This window comes from Plecotus auritus, assembly GCF_963455305.1.
Source record: "Plecotus auritus genome assembly, chromosome: 4".
NCBI classification, from domain to species: Eukaryota; Metazoa; Chordata; class Mammalia; order Chiroptera; family Vespertilionidae; genus Plecotus; species Plecotus auritus.
In genome coordinates this window covers 58309186-58329155 of record NC_137775.1, presented here as the reverse complement: position 1 = coordinate 58329155, position 19970 = coordinate 58309186, and the positions used below count along the sequence as shown (strand labels likewise).

General features: G+C 40.2%; 1 protein-coding gene across 4 annotated transcripts in view; it reads right to left on the bottom strand.

Moving 5' to 3' along the window:
- SNX14 (sorting nexin 14) overlaps positions 1-19970 on the bottom strand; it is an 81340-nt gene that overhangs the window by 44220 nt on the left and 17150 nt on the right. For all 4 annotated transcript variants that reach the window (XM_080663227.1, XM_080663228.1, XM_080663225.1 and 1 more), the window contains exons 5-7: positions 18488-18531; positions 15659-15746; positions 11475-11559 (exon numbers count right to left, since the gene is read on the bottom strand). In XM_080663227.1, coding sequence (XP_080519353.1) covers positions 11475-11559; positions 15659-15746; positions 18488-18531 — 217 coding nt within the window. The remainder of the gene's footprint in view (positions 1-11474; positions 11560-15658; positions 15747-18487; positions 18532-19970) is intronic.

The following is a 19970-nucleotide window of genomic DNA, read 5'->3' as shown; positions in this document are numbered from 1 at the left end:
TAAACAAGTCCTGCACCATAAGCGTGTCTCCAGCACAGCAGTTCTTCCATTATAGACACGGCGGGTCCTCAAAGCCAATTGGCCTGGAGGTCAATTCCACCCAGTGACACCAACAACAATCAAGACTTAACTACAACAAGGCTGTACACACAGTCCACAAAGGGGTGCACCAAGAGTGTTCACCTCAGGTAACTGGGAGGCCGACCCACTGGGCCATATAGGACACCTAGCACACAAAGCCACCCTACCAACTCAGGGAAGCAGCGAAAATGCAGAGACAAAGAAACAGATCACAAATGAAAGAAATGGAGGAAAACAAACGACTGGATATAGAGTTCAAAACCACGGTTATAAGGTTTTTCAAGAATTTCCTAGAAAAGGCCGATAAATTTAACAAGACCCTCGAGGATGTGAAAAAAGACCAACTAGAAATTAAACATACACTGACTGAAATAAGAAATATTATACAGAGACCCAACAGCAGACTAGAGGAATGCAAGAATCAAGTCAAAGATCTGAAATACAAAGAAGCAAAAAATACTCAACCGGAAAAGCAAAAAAAAAGAAAAAAGAATCCAAAAAGTTGAAGATAGTGTAAGAAGCCTCTGGGACAACTTCAAGCGTACCAACATCAGAATTATGGGGGTGCCAGAAGAAGAGAGAGAGCAAGATACTGAAAACCTATTTGAAGAAATAATGACAGAAAACTTCCCCAACCTGGTGAAAGAAATAGACTTACAAGTCCAGGAAGTGCACAGAACCCCAAACAAAAGGAATCCAAAGAGGACCACACCAAGACACATCATAATTAAAATGCCAAGAGCAAAAGACAAAGAGAGAATCTTAAAAGCAGCAGGAGAAAAACAGTTAGTTACCTGCAAGGAAGTACCCATACGACTGTCAGCTGATTTCTCGGCAGAAACTATGCAGGCCAGAAGGAAGTGGCAAGAAATATTCAAAGTGATGAACAGCAAGAACCTACAACCAAGATTACTCTACCCAGCAAAGCTATCATTCAGAGTTGAAGGTCAGATAAAGAGCTTCACAGACAAGAAAAAGCTAAAGGGGTTCATCACCACCAAACCAGGATTACATGAAATGCTGAAGGCTGTTCTTTAAGAAGAGGAAGAAGAAGAAAAAGGTAAAGATAAAAATTATGAACAACAAAATGACATCAAATACATACCTACCAACAAGTGAATCTAAAAATCAAGTGAATAAAAAATCTGAAGAACAGTATGGACTGGTGAATATAATAGAATCAGGGACATAGAAAGGGAGTGGACTGACAATTCTCGGGGGGGGGGGGGGTGTGAGGGGTGCGGGAAGAGACTGGACAAAAAGCTTACACCTATGGAGGAAGACAGTGGCGGGGGGTAAGGGCATGGGGTGGGGTGGGGAATCAGGTGGAGGGGAGCTAGGGGGAAAAAGGAACACCTGTAATAATCTGAACAATAAAGATTTATTTAAAAAAAAAAAAAAGAAAGAAAGAAACTATGCAGGCCAGAAGGGAGTGGCAAGAAATATTCAAAGTGATGAATAGCAAGAACCTACAACCAAGATTACTCTGCCCAGCAAAGCTATCATTCAGAATGGAAGGTCAGATAAAGAGCTTCACAGATAAGAAAAAGCTAAAGGAGTTCATCACCACCAAACCAGTATTATATGAAATGCTGAAAGGTATTCTTTAAGAAGAGGAAGAAGAAGAAAAAGGTAAAGATAAAAATTATGAACAACAAATACATGTCTATCAACAAGTGAATCTAAAAATCAAGTGAATAAAAAATCTGATGAACAGAATAAACTGGTAAATATAATAGAATCAGGGGCATAGAATGGGAGTGGATTGATAATTCTCAGGGGGTAAGGGGTGCAGGGGGTGCGGGAAGAGACTGGACAAAAATCATACACCTACAGATGAGGACAGTGGGGGGTGGGGTAAGCGCAGAAGGTGAGGTGGGAACCAGGTAGAGGGGAGCTGTGGGGGGGAAAAGGAGAAACAATTGTAATAATCTGAACAATAAAGATTTATTAAATTTAAAAAAAATGACTCAATTTACTCATAGTCTGAGTTAAAAGTATTTATCTTTAGAACAAAATAAAGACTATGTTAAAAAACTTTTCCCATACAAAAATCTACACACAAATATGTATAGCTCTATTCATAATTGCCAAAATTTGGAAGCAACCAAGATGTCCTTCAATAGATGAATGGATAAACAAAATGTGGTACATCTATACAATGGAATATGAGCAATAAAAAGAAATGAGCTATCAAGCCATGAAAAGACATGAAGGGACGTTAAATGCATATTTCTAAATGAAAGCAGCAAGTCTGAAAGGCTACCTACATAACTCCAACTATATAATGTTCTGGAAAAGGCAAAACTGTAGGGACAGTGAAAAGATCAGTAGCCTTAGCTGGTTTGGACAAGTGGATAGAGCATTGGCCTTTGGACTGAAGGGTCCTGGGTTCGATTCTTGGTCGGGGCACATGCCCAGCTTGCAGGCTCCATCCCAGTAGGGGGAGTGCAGGAGGTAGCTGATCAATGATTCTCTCTCATCATTGATGTTTTTATCTCTCTCTCCCTCTCCCTTCCTCCCTGAAATCAATAAAAATATATATTTTTTAAAAAGATCAGCAGTCGCCCGGGTTTCACGAAGCAAGGAGGGAGGGATGAATAGGTGAAACAGGGAACTTTTAGGACAGTGAAACTATTTAGTGTGATATTGTAATGGAGGATACATGGCATTAAGTATGTGTCAAAATCCATAGAATACGCAATAAAAAGAGCAAATTCTAGCCCTCGGGTTTGATCCCCGGTCAGCACACATACAAGAATCACTCAGTGAATGCATAAATAAGTGGAACAACAAATCAATGTTTCTCTCTCTCTCTATTTCTCTCTCTCTCTCTTCCCCCTCCCCCTCCCTCTTCTCCTCTCTCTCTAAAATCAATCTAAAAAAGAGCAAACACTAATGAAAACTATAGACTTCAGTTAATAATAATGTATCATTATTAGTATATCAATTGTAACAAATATCTACATATATATATACTAGTATATAAAAGCCTAAGCGAACGTTCGACCATTCGACCGATAGCTATGATGCACACTGACCACCAGGGTGCAAACGCTCAACACACAGGCATGGAAACATGGAACATACTGATGAATCTCAGAGGGAAGGGGAGAGAGAAGAGGGCTGACAGAGATTAACCAAAGATCTTACATGCATACCAGGGGTCCCTCGGCCTGGCCTGCGGGGACAGGGCCGAAACTGGCAGTCCAACATCCCCCAAGGGGTCCTGCATTGTGAGAGGGTGCAGGCCAGGCCAAGTGACCCCACTGGTGCATAAATCCATGCACCAGGCCTCTAGTAACAACATAATGCAAGATGTTAATAGGGGAATAGAGGGGGTATATAGGAACTCTCTATAATTACTGCTCAATTTTTCTGCAAACTTAAAACTTTTCTAAAAAAATTAAGTTTACTAATAAAAAAGTCATATTTTCTGTTCTATTTTTATAGAGGTTCCTTTCCTATGTTCTTTAATAGTTAAGTAACTTTAACAAAATGGCTACAACAAAGTTACTATTTTCTAGTGTGTTTTTGCCAGTAACAGGACAAAATTTTAAAAGTTAATTTTTTAATTTAACAATTACACCTATTCAAACTCTTCCAGTTTTTAACTATGTTGAAGTAAAACTATTTTTACTTGTTATAACATTGTAAGATAAACACAGTAAACATGTTTAAAAATATAATTTGAAATGTTTCTCATACCTGAGGAATGAGTCACACCAAAGAACAAATAAACTAATAACTTACTTTAATTTCAACTCTGCCTACGACATAATTTCCCCAAATGTACTCTGATTATATTCACTGATATTCTGAGGAAGGAAATATTGGCTTCATGCTCAAATGAGTTTGGGATGCACTGGGTTAAACAAAGTAAAAGCTATTTCTTTACTGCAGGACTACTCAGAGACTTAGGTATGCTACTACTTACAGGGTATTTCCGGAAGAGGAATACAATATGTAGGAATTAACAGAAAATATGACCATGAAACCTCTTCTACATGGTCATCTTACATAGAATAGTATTCCGCAGAACATACTGAGAAAACACTGACAAAGAATACCAAATGCAAACAAAAATAAAATCAGTTTGGCAAAGAAGCAAGAATACAGCAAAAGAGGGCAAAAGATGGCAACCAGCAGGAAGGTAGGGAGGGAGAGTGTGTGAGAGAGTGAGGGAGCGATAAAGGTGTGTGTGGACGTGTGTGGGTGTGTGTGTGAGTGAAATAGGGACAGTTAGACCCTGCAGTTCTTCCAGGGGGCTGCCAATCTGGGCAGTCTTAGACAGCAAAACCCCGCTGCCACCGCAAACACTCCGGGAGGACACCGGCGGCACAGAGACCACGCCATCTTGAAGAACAGAACAGCTTGAGACTAGAATCCTAGCCTCGCCAACACCCAGTCTGGTCTCAGAAGCAAACCAGGACCCTACAGCCACATTGGTAAAAGACCTGCGATCACTACTGCAGACCCAGGTACACCAGGACTCCAGGCACCACAGCTGCAGATTTCTGTGAGTCACAAAGCCCGATCCCCCTCCCCCGTTGCCCCTGCGGCAGCGACACAGAAACTACCAGACCCCAGCAGCACAATAAGGCTTTCTGCACACACAAAGCAGTGGCGACTCTGCCTGACTTTGAGCCTTGGTGCCAGACACAGGAAGTTTGTTTCCCACGACTCGTCTCTGTGCCCAGGCAGGGAGACTGAGCTAAATTTGAGCCTAGCTGCTCATCCCTACAGAGGTAGTTTTCTGTGACCAGATCCCGCATCCAGGCAGGGCAGGGAGACAGTGCTGAACTTGAGCCCGTACTTGCGAACTCTGGGAATTTGTTTCCCGCGACTCATCTCCATGCCCAGGCAGGGAAGGGAGACAGTGCTGAACTTGAGCCTGGACTTGTGAACTCTGGGAATTTGTTTCCCCCAACTCGTCTCCGCGCCCAGGCAGGGAGACTGAGCTGAATCTGAGCCTAGCTGCTCATCCTTAGGGAGGCAATTTTCCATAACCAGATCCCGCGCCCACGCAGGGCAGGGAGACAGCGCTGAACTTGAGCCCGGACTTGCGAACTTTGGAAATTTGTTTCCCGCAACTCGTCTCTGCGCCCAGGCAGGGAGACTGAACTGAATTTTAGCATAGCTGCTCATCCTTAAGGAGGTAGTTTTCTGCGACCAGATCCCGCGCCCATTCAGGGCAGGGAGACAGAGCTGAACTTGAGCCCGGACTTGTGAACTCTGGGAATTTCTTTCCCCTGACTAGTCTCCACGCCCAGGTAGGGAGGCAGTCCTGAATTTGAGCATAGGCACATGACCTTGGGGAAATTGTTTTCTGCAACCAGATCCTGCACCCACACAGGGAGACAGCACTGAATTTGAGCCTGGGGGTGAAAACCCAGGGAGTTTGTTTCCCATGACCAGACCCTGCACCTTAGCAGAGAGGCTGCGCTGAATTTGAACCTGGATGTGCGGACTCAGGGAGTTTGTTCCCCACAACCAGACCCTGTGCCCACAAAGGGAGGCAGCGCTGAATTTGAGCCTGGGTACATGGACACAGGGAGTTTGTTTTCCACTGTGCACACCTGCATGACCAGACCTCACACCCACACTAAGTGGCAGTGCCACCTGACTTTGATTCAGGACAAGCGCACACAGAAGGCTGTTTACTGCAGGGCAGAAGTGGACCTCCTGCCAACACAGTGCGAATGAGCAACCTGGTCTCCCAAGCAGATCGGGGACCCTGAATCTCCACACAAGAGGCAACAATGAGTACCAGTGACTAGACTCTGTTTCTCATTGTGTGCACCTGGTACCCGATTCCCAGTACATTCAGACTAAGAGCCAGTGAATCCAATTCTTGGCGCATGTGCACACAGGGACCCTGATTCTCAGTGCGAGGTAGCACCAAGCAACAGAGACTCTGATACTCAATTCTCGGCATGGACACAGGGAGCCTGACTCCTGACACGCAATAGGGGACTTTGATTTTTGGCACACGCCAGTGGGTCCTCTGTGGCGCAGGCCACACTAAGTCCCTGATTCTAGATGCACACACGAGGCCACACTAAGCACCTGTGACTCTGTCCCAGGGCGAGTGTGGCTCCCACCAACCCACAGCAACCGCACGTCTTGGTGTCAGAGCTCTTCAGTGACACTTGGGGGGTGCAAAACTCCCACTGCACATGGCCCAGGCCCCCGCAACTCAACATTTGAACCTTCTGGTGATAGTCAGAATGGGGAGACAACGAAGCAATCCCCAGAGGAAAGAAAAGGAGGAATCGCCAAGAAAGGAAATAAGTGAAATGGAAGCATGCAACATGACAGAAAAAGAATTCAGAGTAATGGTCATACAGTTCATACACCGGATGGCCAAAAAAAATCAACAACCTAAGCAAAAATCAGGAAGAAATGAAAAATAATATAGCTACAATCAAAAACACCATAGAAGGCTTCAACAGTAGACTAGAAGCAGCAGAGGACCAAATTAGTGAGTTAGAAGATCAGGTATGGAAACAAGCCCAATCTGAAAAGCAACTAGAGAAAAATATTAAAAAGCAGGATGAGGGCCTAAGGGAGCTTTGGGACAATGCAAAATGAAATAACATACGTATAATAGGGCTGCCAGAAGGACAAGAAGAGCAGCAAGGATTAGAAAATTTATTTGAAGAAATAATGACAGAAAACTTCCCTGATACGGGGAAGAAAAAAGTTACTCAAGTACAGAGAGTACCAAGCAAGATGAATCCCAAAAGACCCACACCAAGACATGCCATAATTACAATGGCAAATGTTATTGACAAAGAGATAATCTTAAAGGCTGCAAGAGAGAGACAGAAAGTTACCTACAAAGGATCCCCTATCAGATAATCAAATGATTTCTCAACAGAAACACATCAAGCTAGAAGGGAATGGAAAGAGATATACAGTGATGCAAAGCAAGGGACTCAATCCAAGAATACTCTATCCAGCAAGACTATCAATCAAAATTGAAGAAGAAATCAGGAGTTTCGCAGACAAAAAAAGGCTAAGGGAGTTTATCACTACCAAGACAGCAATGCAAGAAATGCTAAAGGGAATGCTGTAAAAAGAAAAAACAAAAAGGTAAGAAGGAACACAGCCTCAAAAAATAAAAATGGCTACAAACAAGTACCTTTCAATAATAACTTTAAATGTAAACGGACTAAATGCTCCAATCAAAAGACATCGAGTAGCCGAAACCGGTTTGGCTCAGTGGATAGAGCGTCGGCCTGCGGACTGAAGGGTCCCGGGTTCGATTCCGGTGAAGGGCATGTACCTTGGTTGTGGGCACATCCCCAGTGGGAGGTGTGCAGGAGGCAGCTGATCGATGTTTCTCTCTCATCGATGTTTCTAGCTCTCTATCCTTCTCCCTTCCTCTCTGTAAAAAATCAATAAAATATATTTTTTAAAAAAAAGACATCGAGTGGCTGAATGGATAAAAAAACATGACCCATATATATGCTGTCTACAAGAGACCCACCTCAGAACAAGAAACTCACACAGACTGAAAGTGAAGGGATGGAAAATTATCTTTCAGGCAAATGGAAATGAAAAAAAAAGCTGGGGTAGCAATACTTATATCTGACAAAATAGACCTCAAAGGGAAGACCATAACAAGAGATAAGGAAGGCCACTTCATAATATTAAAGGGATCGATACAACAAGAGAATATAACCCTGATAGACATATATGCACCCAATGCAGGAGCACCCAAATACATAAAAAATCTCCTGGAAAATATCAAGAGAGAGATCAACAAAAATACAATCATACTAGGGGATTTTAATACACCACTGACATCACTGGATAAATCCTCTAGACAAAAAATCAGCAAAGAAACAACAATCCTAAATGACTCACTAGATCAGATGGACTTAATTGACATCTTCAGAACATTTCACCCCAAAGCTGCGGAATATACGTTCTTCTCAAGTGCACATGGGACATTTTCAAAAACAGACCACATACTGGGTCACAAGCAAAGTCTCCCCAAATTCAAGAAGACTAAAATCATACCAAGCATCTTTTCAGACCACAATGGCATAATATTAGAAATAAACTACAATAAAAACAATCCAAAATACTCAAACACTTGGAAGCTGAATAGCATGTTATTAAATATTGATTGGGTTACCTATGAGATCAAAGAAGAAATTAAAAACATTCTGGAAACTAATGACAATAAAAACACAACAACCCAAAACCTATGGGCAACAATGAAAGCAGTCCTGAGAGGGAAGTTTATAGCTCTACAGGCCTACCTCAAAAAAACAAGAAAAAATGGTAGTAAATCATCTAACACTACAACTCAAAGAATTAGAAAGAGAGCAACAAGAAAAGCCCAGAGTGAGCAGAAGGAAGGAGATAATAAAGATTAGAGCAGAAATAAATGACACAGAGACCAAAAAAAACAATACAAAATATCAATGAAACCAAGAGCTGGTTCTTTGAAAGGATAAACAAGATCGATGAACCTCTAGCCAGGCTCACAAAGAAGCAAAGAGAAAGGATTCAAATAAACAAAATCAGAAATGATAGAGGTGAAATAACAACAGACCCCACAGAAATAGAAAGGATTGTTAAAAAATATTATGAACAACTCTATTCCAACAAACTAGACAACCTGGAGGAAATGGACATATTCCTAGAAAAATACAACCTTCCAAAACTCAATCAGCAAGATTCTAAAAATATCAATAGGTCAATAACTATGGAAGAAATTGAAGCAGTCATCAAAAAGCTTCCAGCAAACAAAAGCCTGGGGCCAGATGGCGTCACAGGAGAGTTATACCAAACATTCAAAGAAGAACTAAAACCTATCCTCTTCAGACTATTCAAAAAAATTCAAGAGGAAGAAACACTTCCAAGCTCATTCTATGAAGCCAGCATCACCCTAATACCAAAACCAGATAAAGACAACACAATGAAAGAGAATTACAGGCCAATATCCCTCATGAACATAGATGCCAAAATCCTCAGCAAAATTCTAGCAAATCGGATCCAGCAGTACATCAGAAAGATCATACACCATGACCAAGCAGGATTTATCCCAGGGATTCAAGGATGGTATAATATCCGCAAATCAATAAACATGATACATCACATAAACAAATCGAGGGAGAAAAATCACATAGTCTTATCAATTGATGCAGAAAAAGCATTTGACAAAATCCAACACCCTTTCTTGATAAAAACTCTCAGCAAGGTGGAAATAGAAGGATCATACCTCAACATTATAAAAGCCATATATGACAAACCCACAGCCAGCATCACACTCAGTGGACAAAAACTAAAGCCATTTCCCCTAAAAACAGGAACAAGACAGGGATGCCCTCTCTCACCACTCCTGTTCGACATAATACTGGAAGTATTAGCCATTGCAATTAGACAAGAAGAAGAAATAAAAGGCATCCAAATTGGAAAAGAAAAAGTAAAACTGTCCTTATTTGCAGACGACATGATATTGTACATAGAAAACCCTGAAGACTCCATCAAAAAACTATTAGAATTAATAAATGAATTCGGCAATGTAGCAGGATACAAAATTAACGCCAAGAAATCTATGGCATTTCTATACACCAACAGTGAACTTACAGAAAGAGAGACTAAAAAAGCAATCCCATTTCCCATCGTACCAAAACTGCTGGTAGGAATGCAGATTGGTGCAGCCACTGTGGAGAACAGTATGGAGTTTCCTCAAAAAACTAAAAATGGAACTCCCATTTGACCCAGTAATACCACTTCTAGGAATATATCCCAAGAAACTAGAAACACCAATCAGAAAGGATATATGCACCCCTATGTTCATAGCAGCACAATTTACCATAGCTAAGATTTGGAAACAGCCTAAGTGCCCATCAGCAGATGAGTGGATTCAAAAACTGAGGTACATCTACACAATGGAATACTACGCTGCACTAAAAAAGAAGGAATTCCTACCATTTGCAACAACATTGATGGAACTGGAGAGCATTATGCTAAGTGAAATAAGTCAGTCAGAGAAAGATAAATATCACATGATCTCACTCATCTATGGGGAATAATGAACAACATAAACTAATGATCAAAAACAGATCCAGAGACAGGGAAGCATCGATCAAACTGTCAATCCTCAGAGAGAAGGTAGGGGAGGGGAGGGACAAGGGGGAGAGATCAACCAAAGGACTTGTATGCATGCATATAAGCCTAACCAGTGGACACAGACAACAGGGGGGCGAGGACATGAGTGGGGGGGCGGTTTAGGAAGGTAATGGGGGGATGAGGACAAATATGTAATACCTTAACCAATAAAGAAATTAAAATGAAAAAAAAAAGAATATAGCAAGAAACCATTTTATTTAAAAAGAAACATTTCAGCTTGACCTAAGAGCAAGAGAAGTCCTAAGTGAAGATTTCATCCTTTCAACCAGAAAAATAAAATTTGCTGAACATATGCTACATGCAAATCATGACAGTATAAAGGCCAGGACACACATGAGAAACTGAAAATAGGTCATCCTGGCTAATGCACAAGCCTCCTATATAATAAAAGGCTAATATGCAAATTGACCAAATGGCAGAACTGGTCGCTATGATGCACACTGACCAACAGGGGGCAGATGCTCAACACAGGAGCTGCCCCCTGATGGTCAGTACACTCCCACAGGGGGAGCACAGCTCAGCCAGAAGCCGGGCTCACAGCTGGTGAGCACAGCGGCGGTGGCAGGAGCCTCTCCCACCTCCGCTGCAGTGCTAAGAATGTCCAACTGCTGGCTTAGGACATCCCCCAAGGGCTCCGAGACTGCGAGAGGGCGCAGGCCGGGCTGAGGGACCCCCCGCACCACCAAGTCCATGAATTTCGTGCACTGGGCCTCTAGTACACAATAAAAGACAAAAGCAGATCAACATATTCAATGACAGAAAAGAATTCAAATATACAGTTTAGACTCTACAGCAGTCATTAATTTTTGGTTAGTAAGGAGGTACCGTACAAGAATAGTAAAATTAACAAAGTAGCACTGTATAGGATAGGCAGTATATAGGAAGGATAGCATATAGGCTAAGTCAAAATTGTGAAATCATTAAGGAGAAAGAGAGAAGAGAAGGTGAGAGATACCATAGAGGAAGCAATGAAGGCAACAAACAATCATCCAATATAACTTGAGAGTAATCAACCCTATATCTAAAAGTTAACTGTATTCTAATTTTCACAGATTGAGTTTTCACAATCACTTATATGATTAACAAACTATTAAAAATTATTTCAGTTTAAAAGAGTACTCTCACAGCATTTGTGAATATATCTGTTAATGTATAAGTACTCATACTTAGATATTTAAGATGAAAGTTGATATATAAAAATAAAATCACTCAAACTTTATAATAAAAAATTGTATTACCTTTCTGACTGGCTTTAACTATCACTTCTATATGCTTCATTGCTGCTTTTAATAGTTTCTTGGTTATAATAGATGGTATATCCACCTAGAAAAATTCAACATTAAAATAAAACTTTTAAAATAATTATCACTCTAAGTTACAATGACAAGAACACTATATATATTTAAGATAGGAACACATGGTCTTAAAAATGTGACGTTATTTGGAATCTTTCAAAAACTTAATTTTAAGAGCACTTTATATTCTTAGATCATAATAACTGTAGCTTTAGAAAATTTTTCTACCACAGTGATGAAACTATCTTAATATGCATGCCCTAAATAATAAATTTTTCTCACAATATTTCTATTCATAGTTTATTTCTTTGATGTGTTTTAAATGCTTTCAAGGAAAAATCTTTGAGGCTATAAATTTGTGTTTACTAAGGCTACCTGCAAATAAACTTTTTCATTCTGGAAACTAGTGACTATGGTAGGTTAGTGAGAGAGGATTGAGGGCTTATATGAACACACATAAAACAAAAAATAAAATAATTAAAAATAAATTACAAATAAAATAAATCACCAAAAAGCAAGTTTACTGGAATTTGGAATTTGACAGGCTTTGTTTTCAAAACGGAAAAATGCCATATGTGTTATTTTCTAGCCCCTTCCACTTGACTACATGAGATAAACTCCCATGGAAATAAGTACTATTCTACAAAATCGTTTTTCATTGTTGAGTAGGATTGTATAGATGGCATGTATACTAATTAACCAACAATCTTATCATTAAAAAAAACAGGTTTTCATTATACTGAAATGAATTCTTGACATATATTTTTACATAAACTCTGATTATTTCTTTAAAATATATTGTTGGAAAATGGAATTAAATTTGGGAGTATAAACATTTTTAAGTATTTTAATAAAGATTCCAAAACTGCCTTCCAGCATAAGAGTTATACCAATTTGGAGTCATACTTGCTTTGCCTGTTTCCCAACAATCATCATTACTAGATATTATCACGCTTTTTTATCTTTTGGGGGTAGTCAATCGATGTTTCTATCTCTCCCTTCTCCCTTTCTCTCTCTGAAATCAATAAAAGTATTTTTTAAAAGTCTATTATTTTATTTTTGTAAATTTAATAAATCTTTATTGTTCAGATTATTACAGTTGTTCCTCTTTTTCCCCCATAGCTCCCCTCCACCCGGTTCCCACCCCACCATATGCCCTTACCTGCCCCCCCCCCACTGTCCTCATCCATAGGTGTACGATTTTTGTCCAGTCTCTTCCCGCACCCCCCACACCGCTATCCCCCCCGAGAATTGTCAGTCCACTCCCTTTCTATGCTCCTGATTCTATTATATTCACTAGTTTATTCTGTTCATTAGATTTTTTTATTCACTTGATTTTTAGATTCACTTGTTGATAGATATTTGTTGTTCATAATTTTAATCTTTACCTTTTTCTTCTTCTTCCTCTTCTTAAAGAATACCTTTCAGCATTTCATATAATACTGGTTTGGTGTTGATGAACTCCTTTAGCTTTTTCTTATCTGTGAAGCTCTTTATCTGACCTTCAATTCTGAATGATAGCTTTGCAGGGTAGAGTAATCTTGGTTGAAGGTTCTTGCTATTCATCACTTCGAATATTTCTTGCCACTCCCATCTGGCCTGCATAGTTTCTGTTGAGAAATCAGCTAACAGTCATATAGGTGCTCCCTTGTAGGTAACTAACTGTTTTTCTCTTGCTGCTTTTAATATTATCTCTTTGTCTTTTGCTCTTGGCATTTTAATTATGATGCGTCTTGGTGTGGTCCTCTTTGGATTCCTTTTGTTTGGGGTTCTGTGCGCTTCCTGGACTTATAAGTCTATTTCTTTCACCAGGTGGGGGAAGTTTTCAGTCATTATTTCTTCAAATAGGTTTTCAGTATCTTGTGCTCTCTCTTCTTTTGGCACCCCCATAATTCTGATGTTGGTACGCTTGAAGTTTTCCCAGTGGCTTCTTACACTATCTTCATATTTTTGGAATTTTTTTTCTTTTTGCTTTTCTGGTTGAGTGTTTTTTGCTTCTTTGTATTTCAAATCTTTGACTTGACTCTTGCGATCCTCTAGTCTGCTGTTAGATCTCTGTATAATATTTTTTATTTCAGTCAGTGTATGCTTAATTTCTAGTTGGTCCTTTTTCATATCCTCGAGGGTCTCGCTAAATTTATCGACTTTTTCTAGAAAATTCTTGAAAAACCTTATAACCGTGGTTTTGAACTCTATATCCAGTCATTTGCTTTCCTCCATTTCTTTCATTTGTGACCTGTTTCTTTGTCTCTGCATTTTCGCTGCTTCCCTGAGTTGATAGGGTGGCTTTGTGTGCTAGGTGTCCTATAGGGTCCAGTGGATCAGTCTCCCCAGTTACCTGAGGTGGACACTCTTGGTGCACCCCTTTGTGGGCTGTGTGCACAGTCTTGTTGTAGTTAAGCCTTGATTGTTGTTGGTATCATTGGGAGGAATTGACCTCCAGGCCAATTGGCTGTGAGGATCACTGTGTCTACGCTGGGAGAACTTCTGTGCTGGAGACACCCTTATGAAACAAGACTTGCAAAAGCCTCTGTGCTCAGCTTGGATGGGGCGGAGTCTCAGGGTGGAGCAGACAGCATTAGTTTCCTGTCAGCCCTGCCCTAATAGGCCCCTGTGTCTCAGTGTCCCGTGGTAATTGCTGCAAGCACCTCTGAAAGAAAGCCGCCCTCAAGTTCCTCCCACTGCCAGACAGTCCAGTTTCTCCCCGAATGAGTCTGGGTCCCCAGAGTCTCGCCCAGAACTGGAGTTCAGAGCAGTTGGAGCTTTTGTCTCCCTCCCATTTGGCAAAGCCAGCCACGCACTCAGTTGCCAGTCCTCTCCTCGTGCTCGCGCGTCTTAGTACCTCTGCCTCCTGCAGCTCCTCTGAGTCTCAGTGTGCTTTTCTCTTTCCTTCTAGTTGTAGGATTTCCACTCAGCCAGCCTTCCTGTGGTTCTGGATGATATCCGTTTTGTCTTTTAGTTGTAGTTTTGAAATTGTTGTGCGAGGCAGCAGTTTAGGTGTTTACCTATGCCGCCATCTTGGTTTCTCCCTAAAATTCTATTATTTTAAATATATGTGTATATTAAGGTATATTGAGGTATCTTATCAAAAAGCTATATTTGATGAAACAACATAGTTTAAGTATTCATTGACCATTTTATATTTTTCTTTTGTGAACTGCTTATTCATATTTTTTTGCTTATCTTTTCTATTGTGGTTGACTGTATTGTTCATTTCTTGAATGTATAGAAACATTCAACAAGATTTATCTTTATTTTATACTAGAGGGTCGGTGCACAAAATTCGTGCATGGGGGGGTGGTTCCCTCAGCCCAGCCTGCATTCTCTCTAATCTGGGACCCCTCGGGGAATGTCTGACTGCTGGTTTAGGCCCGATCCTGCCTCAGGACCGCACTGGGCAGTGGCAGCCGCCATCCACGGCTTGCCTGAGCCTCGGTCTGGCCCTCCCAGCAGCAGCCGCCACCTGCAGCTTGCCTGAGCCTCGGGCTGGCCCTCCCAGCGGCAGCCGCCATCTACAGCTTGCCTGAGCCTCGGGCCGACCCTGGGCAGCAGCAGCCGCCATCCACGGCTTGCCTGAACCTCAGGCAGCCACTGAGGCTTTGTCTGGAAGGACTTCCAGATGGTCGTCTGGAAGACTTCTGCCCTACTTAGCATATTACCCTTTTATTAGTATAGATACTAATGGCAGAGATATTATATACTAATTTATTGTCAATATATTGAATTCTACAGTAGACAAGTATGTGTGTCTACAACTAAAACACTATAAGAATAGGTCCCTAGGCAAAGACCCAAACATACACAAAATATGGCTAAAACACCTTTTTAAAAAGTAGGTCATAATAATTACCATTTACACAGTAAATTCATCAAACTGGAACATGACTGTTTTTCCTATAGTTGTCTTTTCATTTCTAACTGCCACAAACCAAGATATCCAAGCATTAAAGTAAAACTGATCAATGAATCATAAGTGATCCATTCATTTTTTAATCTAAAAAAATGAAAAGTGAAAAAAGAAAACACAAATATATACAGTATAGGATAAAGTAAATATAAGATTTTTAAAACTCTCTTTAGTAATCATAAGGCCTCAAATTCCCAAATTTCTCATTATAAACATGTACCTTGTGAATCCTTCGAATTAAGACAGATGCAAAAAACCGTAGAGTAATCCTCAGTTCATCAACAAAGGACTCATCATCTGTTACATCCCTTCAATTGAGGAGAAAAACAAGAATTTAGAAGTCCAGAGAAATATACAGCTTCACTTTCTAGAAAGCAAGGCAAGTCTAGAGCTTCCTGGTTTTTTCCTTTTACTTATGCTATTTTTCTTTTGTTTCTTAACAAATAATACATTACATTACAGAATAAAAGACAAATATATATAGAATAAAATAAACATCTCCCATAATTCTAGTACCAAAACAATCACTATTAACTAAAATGAAGTATATATTTCCCTGTAGACATTCATAATGTACATAGTCATATTTTTACAGTACCAAGATCATTTTATAAGCAGCATCAAAAAATTTTCTAAGAGCCCTATCTGGTTTGGCTCAGTGGGTAGAGCATTGGTCTGAGGACTGAAGGGTCCCAGGTTTGATTCCGGCCAAGGGCACGTGCCCAGGTTGTGGGCTCGATCCCCAATAGGGCGCATGCAAGAGGCAGCCAATCAATGATTCTCTCTCATCATTGATGTTTCTATCTCTCTCTCCCTCTCCCTGCCTCTCTGAAATCAATAAAAATATACTTTAAAAAAAAAAGGAAGATAAATAATCCAATAAAAAAATGGGCAAAGGACCTAAACAGACAGTTCTCAAAAGCGGACATAAAGAAGGCCGAGAGACATATGAAAAAATGCTCAAAGTCATTAATGATACAAGATATGCAAATCAAAATGACAATGAAGTACCATCTCACACCTGACAGAATCAACAAATCAACAAACGACAAGTGCTGGTGAGGATGCGGAGAAAAAGGAGCCCTCGTGCACTGCTGGTGGGAATGCAAACTGGTGCAGCCACTATGGAACAGTATGGAGTTTTCCCAAAAAATTCAAAATGGAACTCCTATTTGACCAGTAATCCCACTTCTAGGAATATATCTCAAGAAATCAGAAATACCAATCAGAAAGAACATATGCACCCCTATGTTCAAAGCAGCACAATTTACCATAGCTAAGATTTGGAAACAGCCTAAGTGCCCATCAGCAGATGAGTGGATTCAAAAACTGTGGTACATCTACACAATGGAATATTATGCTGCTGTGAAAAAGAAAAACTTTTACCATTTGTAACAGCATGGATGGAACTGGAGAGCATTATGCTAAGTGAAATAAGCCAGTCAGAGAAAGTATCACATGATCTCATGCATTTGTGGAATAAAATGAACAACATAAATTGATGAACAAAAATAGATACAGAGACATAGAAGCATCAAACAGACCGACAAATCTCAGAGGGAAGGCAGGGGGTGGGTAAGAGATCAACCAAAGGACTTGTATGCATGCATATAAGCATAACCAATGGACACAGACAGTAGTGAGGTGAGGGCATGTGCTGGGGGATGGGAGCGGGCGGGGAGAGGTCATTGTGGGGAAAAGGAGACATATGTAATACTTTCAACAATAAAGAATTTTTAAAAAATATCCCAGGGAAAGGAATATTACAGCATCAATAGCTATACGAAGGAAAAATACATACTTTAACATTTAGAAATACAGATATATTTTATGTCTAAAGAGGCATAACGTGGTAGGTTGGAGAGAGGAAGTTTTTACAACAGGATTTATTTTATAAAAGGACTCTCACCATTAGCTTTACTTAAATGGCAAATGCCCCATACTTAATACAGAATCCAACATAAAAAATTAATTTACAGAGCTTTTCAGAAAAATATGACACATAAACTGGGTGTTAAATTTGTTTTAATACACTATAGATCAATTCAACCACTAGCAGTTTTAATTAGAAAATTCAAATTACATTAAATCAATATAAAATTAGGGTAGGTGTCATTAAATATTACATCTATAAGTCATATAGGTATAAATATTCAATATATAACTAAATATCTGATGTTTCTGTAAGAAAACATGTATTCATTTTTTAGATCTAGACTATTTTCTATATTCTGCAAGGTATAGGACACTTGTACATCTATAGCACATATGAAAAACGAAGTTACTTTTAAAAAATCTTAATATTATGGGAAAATTATCTTTCAATTTAATGAAACATATAAATATAAATTTTTCCTCTAAATGTATAATTATTTCAAATATAAAAAGTATTAAATCGCTCTAACCAGTTTGGCTCAGTGGATAGAGCATCAGCCTGCAGACTGAAAGGTCCCAGGTTCGATTCTGGTCAAGGGCATGTGCCTTGGTTGCGGGCACATCACCTGTATGGGGTGTGCAGGAGGCAGCTGATCGATGTTTCTCTCTCATCAATGATTCTGACTCTCTATCCCTCTCCCTTCCTCTCTGTAAAAAAATCAATAAAAAATATTTTTTAAAAAAGTATTAAATCACTTATTATACTTAGGAGTAATAAAAAATTCCACAAGTTACTTTTCTTTCAAAAAGTGGCCTCAGATTTTTTCCTCTTTGCTATCACTAAATATTAATTGACTTCCTACATCAGTGGTTATTAACTGGGGCCAAATATGCCTCCCAAGTAACATTTAGCAATCTCTAAAGATATTTTTGGTGGTCACAACTAGAAGGAGGAGGGAGTGCTACTAGTATCTAGTGGAAAGGTCAGGGATTCTACTAAATATCCTTTAATGCACACACAGTACAGCACCTCACAACAAAGAATTTCTTGGCCTAAAATGTCAATAGTGCCAAAATTGAGAAATCCTGGCCCACGCTAAAATACATCATTAGCACGTTTCACTTAATGGTATTTACTATACTGAAGGGAAAAGGTGTTATAGAAAGAACATACCTGTACCATGGATAAACAAAGTTTTCCAACACTAATTCAAGAACCTGCATAAAAATAAAATTTTTCTTTATGTTTTAAAAAAAATTAAGTAAATTCTGGGAAAATAAACTACTAATGTATATTATCGAGAATGTATATATATATATATATATATATATACACACACACATATATATATATATATATATATATATATATATATTATTGAGAACCAATTTTGTTAGCCCAATTACTAATATCATATACATGACAAAATGCTTATGTCAACCTTACATGGTGGTTGTGATGATCAAAGAGAACATGAGAAAACACTTTGAAAACCATAAAACTCCATAAAAAAAGAAAGTTACTATTAGAATGACATACACATTTCTAAATATTCCCATAATGGAAAATTTATTTTAAAACACTTTAAATTGTTCCTGAATCTGAAGCGTCACTGAACCAAGAAAGTTCTTTGTAAAGAAGAAAAATAATAAGCTACTTTTTTGTATTTTTTAATATATATTTTTATTGATCGCAGAGAGGAAAGAGAGGGAGAGAGAGATAGAAACATCAATGATGAGAGAGAATCAGTGATTGGCTGCCTCCTGCACATTCCCTACTGGGGATCGAGCCGCAACCCAGGCATGTGCCCTTGATCAGAATCAAACCCGTGACCCTTCAGTGTGCAGGCCGACACTCTAGCCCCTGAGCCAAACCAGCTAGGGCCTTTTTTGTGTTCTTAACTCTCTCTGTAAATCAGTATCCACAGAATAAAATGAAGAAACAAGTAGATAACTACACTTATTTGACCCCTTTTTAAAGGGGTCAAAATTAAGTGTCAGTGATTCCTTTGAAGGGAGGATAGTGACTAGAAGGGAGCAAGAAGGAACTTCTAGGTTGCTCAATGCTGGTTATACAGATACTAGTGGCCCGGCGCACGAAATTCATGCATGGGGGTGTGGGGGGGAGGGTTGTTTCTCAGCCTGGCCTGCACCCTCTCCAATCTGGGACCCCTCAAAAGATGTCCTACTGCCAGTTTACAGGGATCAGGCCTAAACCGGCAGTCGGACATCCCTCTCACAATCCGGGACTGCTGGCTCCTAACCGCTCACCTGCCTGCCTGCCTGCCTGATTGCCCCTAACCACTCTGCCTGCCAGCCTGCTCGCCCCCAACTGCCCCCCACAGCCGGCCTGCTTGCCCCCAACTGCCCCCCTGCCAGCCTGATCACCCCCAACTGTCTCCCGTGCCAGTGTGCTTGCCCCCAACTGCCTCCCCTGCTGGCCTGCTTGCCCCCACCTTCCATCCCCACTGGCCTGCTCGCCCCCAACTGCCCCCCTGCTGGCCTGCTCACTCCAAACTTCCCCCTCCTGCTGTCCTGATCACCTCCATCTGACCCCCACTGACGGCCTGCTCGCCCCCAACTGGCCCCCCTGCTGGTCTGCTTACCCCCAATGGCCCCGCCCCCCACCAGCCTGATCACCCACAACTGCCATCCCA